General features: G+C 60.8%; 1 protein-coding gene across 1 annotated transcript; it reads right to left on the reverse strand.

Annotated features, from left to right (window-relative positions):
- Positions 1-412: 412 nt before the first annotated feature.
- BARHL2 (BarH like homeobox 2) lies at positions 413-4,822 on the reverse strand. Its single transcript, XM_006275079.3, has 3 exons — positions 3,701-4,822; positions 2,381-2,606; positions 413-1,405 (listed from the first exon to the last, which is right to left on the reverse strand). The coding sequence occupies exons 1-3, from the start codon at positions 4,272-4,274 to the stop codon at positions 1,093-1,095; spliced, it is 1,113 nt and encodes a 370-aa protein (XP_006275141.1). The 5' UTR covers positions 4,275-4,822; the 3' UTR covers positions 413-1,092.
- Between the last annotated feature and the right edge of the window lie 5,203 nt (positions 4,823-10,025).

Genomic DNA, 10,025 nt, shown 5'->3' on the forward strand with positions numbered 1-10,025 from the left:
CTAATTGCCCGCCCGGAGCCTCCTCACGCTTGCTGTCTGGCCTGCTCGCTGTCCCCAGCACTGCTGCTCCGGAACAGCTGCCAGGCTGGGGGCGCCGCATTCCCGTTTCCCAGGCACCAGGTCACCCCACCCCACAAGCCCATTCCACCTCCCTCTTGCATATTCGGGGACACGAGCACACACCAGCTACGGCCGCAAGGCCAGCCCTGCCCCTCGCTCCCCCAGGCCCTTCTCGGCCCCCGCATCCCCCTGCCAAGGCTCAACAGCAGAAGGGCGGGGAGGCGCTGCGGGCTGCCCCGCACAGCCCGGGCCCGGCCGGCTCCCGCCCGGTGCTCAGCACGAAAAATCAGCTGACTTGCGGCCCCACGTTTGTTACAAAAAGATAAAGTTTATTTCTCTTTTTTTCCTCCTTTTCTCTCTGTCTCTCTCGTCACTTTCAGTCACCAAAAAAAAAAAAAAAATTAAAAAAAATCTAAATGTCGCCATCTAAGCAATTTATTGTACTGAATCCGAACAGACACGGCAGGGCGCGGGGGCACAGATCATGGCGGTTGCTTTCTTGCTTTCTTTTCTTTTCTTTTTTTTTTTTTTTTTTAACTAAGGTACCGAAGTGATTGGTTTTGGACAACAGATAATAAATAGGGTGTCTGGCTCGGCGCGCAGTCCGCCCGAGGCCCGCGGCTCCGAGCTCGGGCCACGCCGCCGCCCCAGAGCGCCGCGGGGAGGGCAGCGCACAGTCCTCCGGGCCCGCTGGCCTCCGGCCGGGCCGTGCGGGGAGGGGCAGGCCGGGGACCTCTCTGTCCTCAGAGTCTGTGGCCGGCCCCTGCCCGGCTGGCTGTCTCTCAGTCCAAGCGCTAAGTCCCGCGTCTCCCGCCTGGCAAGAAGGTCTCGAGGTTCGGGTCGGGGGTGGGTTTGTTTCACTTACTGCAGCAGCTCTGGGGTCATGGCTCTCAGAGTCCCTGCTCTGGTGCACTCGCCTCCTGGGTGGCTCCGGGGCTCGCTGCTCGCCCCCTGGGTCGCTCCGTTCCTCCTCCGTGCGGCCGGGTCGGTTGCGGAGAGGCTGCGGGGCCGCTGACTGGCACGGCCGCGCTCTCACCGCGGGTGCGGGGTGCCCGGCAGCGGGTTGGCCAGGGGGTTGAGCGCCGGCTGCCCGCCGGGCCCCAGCCCATGGATGAGCACCCGGGGCACCAGGGGTCTCTGGAGCTGGGGGTGCGGCGCGGGGGGAGTCCGGTACATGCTGCTGTACATGGCCGCGGCAGCTGCGGCCGCCGTCGTGCTGTCCATGCTGCCCAGCAGGCTCGGGTGGTAGAAATAGGGAGAGGGGAACATCCTCTGCAAGGCGGAGTAGTTCCCGGCCTCGGCCAGCAGCTCCAGGCCCACCGCCGTCTGCCGCTTCCACTTCGTCCTGCAAGAGAAAGAGCACACGGCGGCTAGGGGCGGCAGGGCGGCCGTGCCGGCCACACAAGCCCCTTGCCCCGGGCCTGCCCGCCGTCAGCTCCGCGCGGGGAATGCTTTCCTCCCGGGGCCGAAAGTTCAGAGCGAAGCCTTCCTCCCCGCTCCCACCTCCCTGCAGCGAGGGCCAGGCCAGGGCAGCGGTCCCAGCGGCCGAGGCAGACGCACCGCCCGGATCACCTCGCGCTCAGGTGCGGTCGGAGATCGCAGGCGAGTCGCAGGGCTGCGTCCCGGCCGGGCCAGCCTGGGGCTGCGCCGAGCCCGGCCGGGTGCTGCCGCTCAGCCATCCCGGAGAAATGAATAAACATGGCGCGGCGCTTAGCCTGGCTGCGGCTGACACTAATGCTGCTCGACAGAATGAGGGTGGCTGCAGCCGTACGCACCGGGCCAGGAGCGGATGGATGGCAGAGCCGGCAGCAGCGCGCCAGCCCCGACCCCGGCCGCGACACGAGGGCAGCAGCGCGGGCGGCCGGGCGCTCGGGAGACCAGGCCGGGCGCTCGGGCCTGGCGGAGCAGCGGGAGGGCCGCGGGGGCAGGGCAGGGCAGAGCAGGCCAGGGGTGGCCAAGCGGGTCCCACGGGCGCGGGGAACGACTCCGCATAACGCGCTTGCCGCAGGACCAGATCCGCGCCCGCTCGGGAAGCGAAACCGGCGCGGCCCATGATGTATTTATTTCCGCATCAGGCCGCATTTAGGCGTCTCCTCTATGCATTTGTTCGGGGTGAACCTGAGCAGCTCCTCGCGGGCCGGGGGCACCGCGGCGGCAGCTGAATCTCGGGGGAGCCGGGCTCTCGGCGCGGGGAGGCCCGGCCTGTGCGTCCCAGTGGCCGGGCTCCTCGGCAAAGCCTGCCCCCGGCCCTAGTGGAGGCGCCACTGGGGGTTATTTTTCCCCGTTGCCTTGAGCCCCCGGCCCGGCCCGCCGCCCTTACCTGCGGTTCTGGTACCAGGTCTTGACCTGCGTGTCGGTGAGGTTGAGCGCGGCCGCCAGGTCCATGCGGTCCTGGACGCTCAGGTACTTCTGCCGCTCGAAGCTGCGCTCCAGCTGGTTGAGCTGGTGGTCCGAAAAGGCAGTCCGCGCCTTGCGGGGCTTCTTGGCTCGCACCGGGGGGCTGTCCCGGCTGCTCGTGATCTCGCGGTCGCCTTCCTCCTTTGTCCCTGCGAACAATTCACACGCGCGGCTCAGTGCTCGCGGGCCGGGCTGTGGACGGGGCGCCCGCGACCCCCTTCCCCCAGCCCCGGGGGCTGCCTCCATCAATGGCAATTCCCGCGGCCAGCGGCCTGCCCCGCCCCGCCCCGGGACACCCGGGCCGCGCTGGGACAAGGTCCCGGTGACCGCGCCGAGCGTTGCGGAGTCTATTTGTCAGCTCGGGCTTCTCGCCACGCCGCCGGGAGATCGATACGTCAATCCAGCTCTGTTTGTACCAGTTTTTGCAACGCTCCTGATCTTCCCTGCAGGAAGAACAATAATCTCCCTAATTGACCCACTGGGGAGGATGGTGCACACACGCACACACAAAAATCGCCAGCCCAGGCTGCTCCATCTGGCTCGGGCCCCGCCTGCACAGGCGAGGCAGCAGCTCGCCGCGGCGCCCGGGAGCAGCTCCCAGCTCTCGCATCGCCGAGCAGCCGGGGGGGCCACACGACAGAGACGTGTCCCCTCAGGTCCCGGCCTCGGGACACCCCGGATGGCTCCCCCGCCACTCACCCCACGGTGTGGGCACCTCGCTGCCCTCGCCGCCCAGCCGGGCCACGGGCCTGAGATTTTAGGACAGGAGGGAAGAAAAAAGCGCGAGTCTTTCTGAAGGCGCTCGGGCACAAACAGGAAGTTTTCGCCTTCCCGTAGCCCGGCTTGGGAACCGGGGCCTTAATTACGTGCCCCGAAAGCCCGGCGCGTGGTGTTTGCACAACACGGGAGTCATTTCATCGCATTTGCATTTGAAAATAAATAAATTCGTTTAAAAAAAACAAACAACAACACGCGGTTATTTCGGGTTATTTTTTTCCTCCTTCTCAAAATAATGAGCGCGAGAGGGAGAAGGGCAGAGCTCGGGGGAGAGGCGGGGGCTTATTTGGTGGAAAGAGCAGGCAGGGACACGAGCGCGGCAGAGCCGGCGTCTGGGCGCGCTCCGGGTCCCCTTCCCACGCGAGCAGGCCGGAGCTGGGCCGCGGCCGCGGGTCTTGGCCCCACATCTGCCCCGTGCCGAGGACGGCAGAGCAGCGGGCTCCGCGGGGCGGCCGCACCTACTCACCGTGGCATTTGAGCTCGCTCTGCGGGTCGTCGCGCTTGTCGAGTTTGGCTTTGCTGTCCTCCTGCTCTAGCTTTGGCCTGAAGCTCTCGCTGGCGGCGTTGCCTTCTTGCTTCGGGGTGTGGTGGGGAGAGGAGACGCTGGTGCTGTAGGGCGCACACGCCGCCAGCGGTTTGCTGTCGCCCAAAATGTCTTTAATTAAGAAGGAAGAGGTGGAAGTCCGGGGGGCAGAGCCGGCCGAGCCCAACTGCGGCGGCGGCGGCTGGGGCGAGCCCTGCAAACTTGGCGGTGGCGGCGGCTGGCCGTGGTGGAGGTGGTGATGCTGCGGGATGCTCTCTGGGACCAGATGCGGCTCGGGGTGCTCCATGGTGACCGAGATGGGCGAGGAAGGCGCCGTGCCCACCGTGTCTATCTCCGAGCAGGGGGACGGGGTGGCCTGGGCTCGAAAATCCGCCGTCCTAGCCTCGCTGTGCTGGCGGAAGTCTCCGTTCATCACGCCGGGGCTGCCCGAGCTGGCATTAGACAAAATCGTGTCTATCCCAAAGCTGGACCCGCTAGATCCTTCCATCGCGGCCATTCAGAGCGGCGCCGTCATCCCGGTCCTCCAGCCGGGGCTCCCTGCGCGGCCGAAGAGCAGCCCCGGTCAACGCGGATCGATAAATAAAAGCGCAACGAGGGTGTCAGTGCCTTTACAACAAAAAAGGAAGGGGGAGGGGGCCGGGGCTGGCACCTGCGGCGGGGGCAGAAGCAGTCACCGGGGGAGAAAAGAAACAACCCCCCTCCCCCGAAAAAAAGCCCGGCAGCGCGGGGAGAGCACGGGGGAGCCGGGGCGCGGGGACAGGGCGGCAGCGCGAGGCGCGGATCACACGTGCTGCGGCGGGGCTGCTCACTGGGAGCTACTGGGCGGCCGGGCTGCCTCGGGACACTGCATCGCACCGGGCGGGAGCAGGGGCACGGGGCAAGGGCTGCCGCTGCTGCGGGCTCCGCCGCCCGCCTCTCGCCTCCGCCAAGGACTTATTGAACTTTCTTGGAAAGTTGAGCGCGGGGCAGGCGGCGGCGGCGGCGGCGGGAGGAGGAGACGCGAAGCGGGTCGGACTCCGGCCACTGCCGCGCGCTTCCCCGCGCAGCCCGGCTCCTCTCAGGCGCAGCGACTCCCTCCCGTGACGTCACGGCCATTGCCGGCGCGCGCCCCCCTCGCTTTATTATAAACCCTGGGTTTTTTTCGCCGTGCAACGCGAGCCCCCATTGGTGGCCTGCGCGGCGGAGGCCGACGCCGAGAAGCCGGCAGCCAATGAGCTCCGGGGACCGGGGACCTTGTCAGCTTTTGCGCTGGGCTGCTCTTTTTTAGCATCGCCAGGATTCCTTCCCCAGTCCGGGGCTGAGCGCGGTTGCCAGCATCACCGCCACCATCACAATAGTAATAGTAATCATAATCATAGTAGTAATCATAACAGTGATGATGATGATGCTGTGCCCTGTGTCAAGAGCTGGGGAGGAAAAAACGCAGAGGTGCTGCCTCTGCCTATTATTTTAAGGGGGGCGCTGGGGTAATGGAGGGCGGGGCAGGTGGGGGAAGCCGGGCAGCATGGAAATGAGACGCAGCTGCCCAGCCCGCTCCGTCCATCTCGCATAGGTGGAGAAACGGAACTGCACATAAGCCAAGGAGACCATCAAGCACGAACTTTCCAAAAGCTGCTTGGCCCCCCGCCTGCCCGGCCCGGGGGAGCCTGGTAGCCCGGTTTCCAGGGCACGCCGGGCTTTGCCTTTCTGCAGGAGGAAATGGAGGGCTCCAGCTCGGAGCTGAGCTCTCCGGGGGAAGAGAATTTAAGAGGCGAGGGAAGCCTGTCAGAGGGCGAGAAGGAGCCAGTGCAGCACCCAAGGTGGGCAGGCAGGCAGGCAGGCAGGCAGGCGAGGCAGCCAGAGGCGCAAGCGACCGCCGAGGCTGGGGACTGGCTTCCCTTGTGCGGGGCTCTGCTTGAATTCATTAGCCCGCGAGTGCTCCCGTTCTGGTTTCTCCTCGTCTGAGCAGCTCAGTCGGAAGGGGAATGGTTACTGTCGATCCGCCTGGGACCGCAGGAAATTATTCCACTGATTCTTTGGAGAGTATCAACTTGTGTTAATTTCTCTAGGACGACTCCAACCTGTCTCTTGTTGAATGTCAGAGTAATGGGAACTGCCAGTGACAAGACGTCGTATTACTCCTGATTAAGTACCGTGTCAACCTAATTAGCAGAGTAATTATAAGGTGCTAATGAATGATTCAAAGTTCTCTGAGTTACATTTTATTTCGAATTACCATCGTAAGGACCCCATGAATCTGAGGTACACCGGGCTGGCATCGCTGCCATGTCAGTCTAAAAGAATATATTTCTTAACCCATCAAATGGCAGCGAAAAGCCTCTGAGCTTTTTTTCCCCTTCTTTCCTTAAGCTGCATTAATTAAACAACCGTAAAGCGGGCAAAGGAAAATATCTTTAAAAAATGACATCCAAGCATCTCGATGATCTGCCCTCCCCTCCTCCAGAAAAAAACAATGCCGAGCTGATAGACTGGAATGGACGGGATTGACAAAAATGTAACCCGGGGATGTGCGGGGGCGGGGGCCGCTGAGGAGGCATGTGTGTGTCTGCTGTGCCCGGGCAGATGGAAAGAGATACGGGAAAATAATAGGGGGAGGTAAAACAGGATTAGCTCAGGCAAGATATTTAGAGGCGTAATGCTCGGTGATCGCAATAGATAATGCGCTAGAGGAGAGGTATTCACGCTAAAACTGGTATAGTTCAATAGTTCAGGAGAAAACCACAGGGGAAAAAAGGGAAAAAGAAAATGGGTAAATAAAGTACCTGAGTCAGGGCTGAGATAATCTCCTCTGCGGACAGGTGTCTATAGAGAGCTTCCTTTTGGTAGGAACACAAAAAGGCTTCGCTGTGATGGCTCTTAACGCTTAGCTGAAAGCATCCTCCTGCCTTGGCTTCCCTGTCCCAGCAAACCCCCCTGTAACAATCTCTTGTCATAGGTCAAGCTGAGACTCATTGTAGTTATTGATGGATTGCCGAGTTAGGCAGGAAGCAGCCTGAAAAAGGTCGCTATTTTTTTAATGATAGTTTATTTAAGCATGAAAATTCCTGCCTAATGCTACTGAGATAATTAATCCTAGGTGCAGAGATGCAGCAGTCACTTCCCCCCTCTGTACACAGCGACTGGCATTTACTATAAACTGCCGAAAAAATGTCACTGGATGGCAGTGATGACACTAGCTAGGATTCTTTGTCAAATTTATACTAAAAAAAAAAAAGATTCAGGGCATTATTTTTACTGAGCGAAGCCATCAGCATTCCGCTGTGCTGGGTTTCCTAAAGAAATACCCGCATTAAAAGTTGGAGGAAGATTGGTTTCACAGGGGAAAACACATAAAATCCGAGTCTGAGTGATAGCACCACATAAATCAATTATTCCAAATCCTTTATAAATAATTCATTTAAGATTGTTTTTGTTTTGTTTATATGCCTAAAATGACTGAAAAGTCAAAACCGCCCATAGCACAGCTTGTGTTGTGTGGTTAGAAATGTTATCGACTAGTAATATTTAACTACATTGGCAAAGAAATCAGCAATTTGATCTAGTGGAGGAGGATATGTATGGCGAAAGTATTTGTTCTGCTAAAGTATTCCAGCCATGCCAACATTTACATCTGTCCGCTTCCAAACAACGTATGGAGGTCATCATGATTCTCACAATACTTATTAATTACATTATTTTTGTGCGCGTGAAAAAGGGAAGCCGTGATTCAAACGGCATTTCAGGAGCCCTCATTTAGCTGGGGCTCCTGTAAATATATATCTCAAAAGAAAAATAAGGCAGCCCAAGGTGTAATTCCTGGCTTTGATATTAACCAGAGGCTTGTACTCGAGACTTAAATTCGACATCTGACCATTCATCGCTCACAGGTAAGCCTGAAATATCCCATCCATAGGTACAGAGCGGAACCTTCATTTGGGGCAATACCTTCTTTATTTTTGCACCAACTCGTTCTTTTTAAAATACCCATTTTAAAAAATATATAATCGAAGAGCAGCTGCTCTGAAGGAAGCCTGATTTCAAACGCAGTGCGTTTCACCTCGCCGCCCTTGTGTCCGACCAGCCTCCTCTGTTCCCAGGACTCCCGGGGTGTCTCCTGGAGCGCTGGCCGGGCCTTGATCTTGGTTCACTTCATTTTAAGCCCAGAGCCTATTTCTTGCGGTTTTCTTCAAGCGTCAAAATAGACGAACCGCCTCCTGCCTCATCGGTATTTGGGACCTTTCAGTGCTAGAGCAAAAGCTTTTGCATTACCAGCTAACGATCTGCTCTAGAGACACAGGGAGAGCTGTCCAGTCCCTAGTCCTAAACGGCCTCAAACGTTCAATCTGTTTTTATTGCACCTCCTCGGCCAACGCAACCCATTTCCTTGTTGACCTAGGCTGGCTTTCGCATCTCCCCTACTAAGTCTTGATGTTTGGGGTTTGTTTGGGGTTGGGGTTTTGTTCCGACGCGGCAGCAACGTGGTTTTGAAAAGAGTAGAGCCGCGAAGGACAGCAGCCATCTGTTCCCATGGCAGGCTTGTGGTGCGGTGTCTGCTCCCTAGACATGTTTCACGGAGACGTTCCCTAATCAGGGTCCAGCCGCTGCAGACAGGGAGCGGGGCGGGGGTGCTGCAATGCCGCCCTTGCCCGCTGGGCGGCGATAGGGGTCACCTCCAAGCGCCCATTGTCTCCGGGAGCCCTAGGCCCCGGGGATAGACGGTGCGCGCTTGGAGCGGGGCTTTGCTGCAGTCGCTTACGTCCCCCTTGGCAGGCGGCAGCAGAGTGGGCTTTCTTTAGACAAGCGAAGACATCGGTCGGTATTTGCATCTTGCAGGCATGCAAAGCGGGGCGCCTCGTCGGAGTAAAAAAGGAGAAAGGAAAGGGCTGGAGAAGGCAGACCCAAAGCAGGACCCCGAGCCGCGTCCCGAAGCCCCCCGCACCGAGGACGGGCTGCCGCCGCCCCGCCTGCCCTGCCCGAGGAGCGTGTCCTAACTGCCCCTCGGGGAGTGGGTGAGCCGAGATAAGATGTTCCACTGCAGTAATCCTTTAACCAACAATGCGCTCCCCGTCTCAGGCTCCGGCTTTAGGGCTTAAAGCCGCTCAGCGAAGAGTTAACAGTGGGGGGGGGGGGCAGCACTTTCATAGCCTTCCCTGTCTCGGGCACGTTGCTGACACGCGCGGGAGCAGCACCCCGGGCAAACTCCGCTTGTTTCTAACCCTAGGGCCGCTCAGAGCCGTGCCAACCCGCTCCTACACGAAGGCGGCTAGTCCGGATCCGGGACCGAGCAAACAGCGCGACCCAGGCGGGTTATGCGGGGCTCCAGCACAAGCCCCGAGGTATCCGCAGAGGCTTGTGCTGACACAGCAGAGGGGCAGACCCGGCAGAGGGGCGAGCGCAGCTGCGGGCCCGGGGCCCCGACAGGCACCAGCCGCCTCCCCCCTTGGCCGGGGCCGGGGCAGACACAATCAAAGCGATGAGCTGAGGTGCCACTCAGCGGCGCGCGCGCCCTCCCCCAGTTAATTACCAGGCAGCTAATTAAAACGGCACGTTGAGCGCTAATCAATTGCTTCATTAGGCTGGGGGCAGTCACCGGAACGGGGAGCGCCCTGGGCCATCGGCCTCCGCCAGCCAGCCCCTGCGGCCCGGGGCGCTGGAGCTGGCGCACTCCCGCCCCGTCGAGGGGCCGCGCGCCCAGCCGAGCCGCGGGCCGCCTCCCCGCGGCTCGTCCGCCTCCTTCCTGCGCTGAGGCCGAGCCCCGGCAGGGGGAGCACGGCCGCCCGGAGGGTCCGGGCGCTCAGCGCTGGGCGAGGGAGGGCGCCCCCCGGCGGCCGGGCCAGCGCCCCCGGGGCCCCGCGTTTCAAGGCGCAGCGGCGTGCGCGCCCCGGCCCGGGCACGGCTCCGCAGCCTCTCGACGTCTCCGGGGCAGGCCCGCCGCACTGTAACTTGTAACAGCCTGAACGTCCCTTTATTAAAAGCTGCTGCTTGACATTTACGCGGTGCCAAGAGGCTCTGCCTGTAATCCGGGCCGAGAGGCGGCTACCTCGGAGCTCTCGCCGCCTTTCCCGGAGCGCCCGGGGTCCAGCAGCCGTCGGGGCGAGCCCGGGGCAGCTCCGCGCTTCCCCCGCCCCGTCCGGGTGATCACGCCCCCTCCTCCTCTGCCCCTTGCCGGAAAGTTATTTAACTTTCTGCTCCGGAGGGGGAAGAAAAGCGGAATGAACCCGGCGTTTAGTGCTACCGCTTTCCCTTTGTCAGATGCTTTCCCCCGCGA

The sequence above is a fragment of the Alligator mississippiensis genome, chromosome 5 (genome assembly GCF_030867095.1).
Source record: "Alligator mississippiensis isolate rAllMis1 chromosome 5, rAllMis1, whole genome shotgun sequence".
NCBI classification, from domain to species: Eukaryota; Metazoa; Chordata; order Crocodylia; family Alligatoridae; genus Alligator; species Alligator mississippiensis.

What these genes read in the sequence shown, in the direction of transcription:
- BARHL2 (XM_006275079.3), bottom strand. Translation starts at nt 4,274, where the DNA reads ATGGCCGCGATGGAAGGATCTAGCGGGTCCAGCTTTGGGATAGACACG. An exon ending in GAGCGAGCTCAAATGCCACG is followed by an intron (nt 2,607 to 3,700) that starts GTGAGTAGGTGC and finishes AATTGTTCGCAG; the next exon opens with GGACAAAGGAGGAAGGCGAC. An exon ending in ACCTGGTACCAGAACCGCAG is followed by an intron (nt 1,406 to 2,380) that starts GTAAGGGCGGCG and finishes TTTCTCTTGCAG; the next exon opens with GACGAAGTGGAAGCGGCAGA.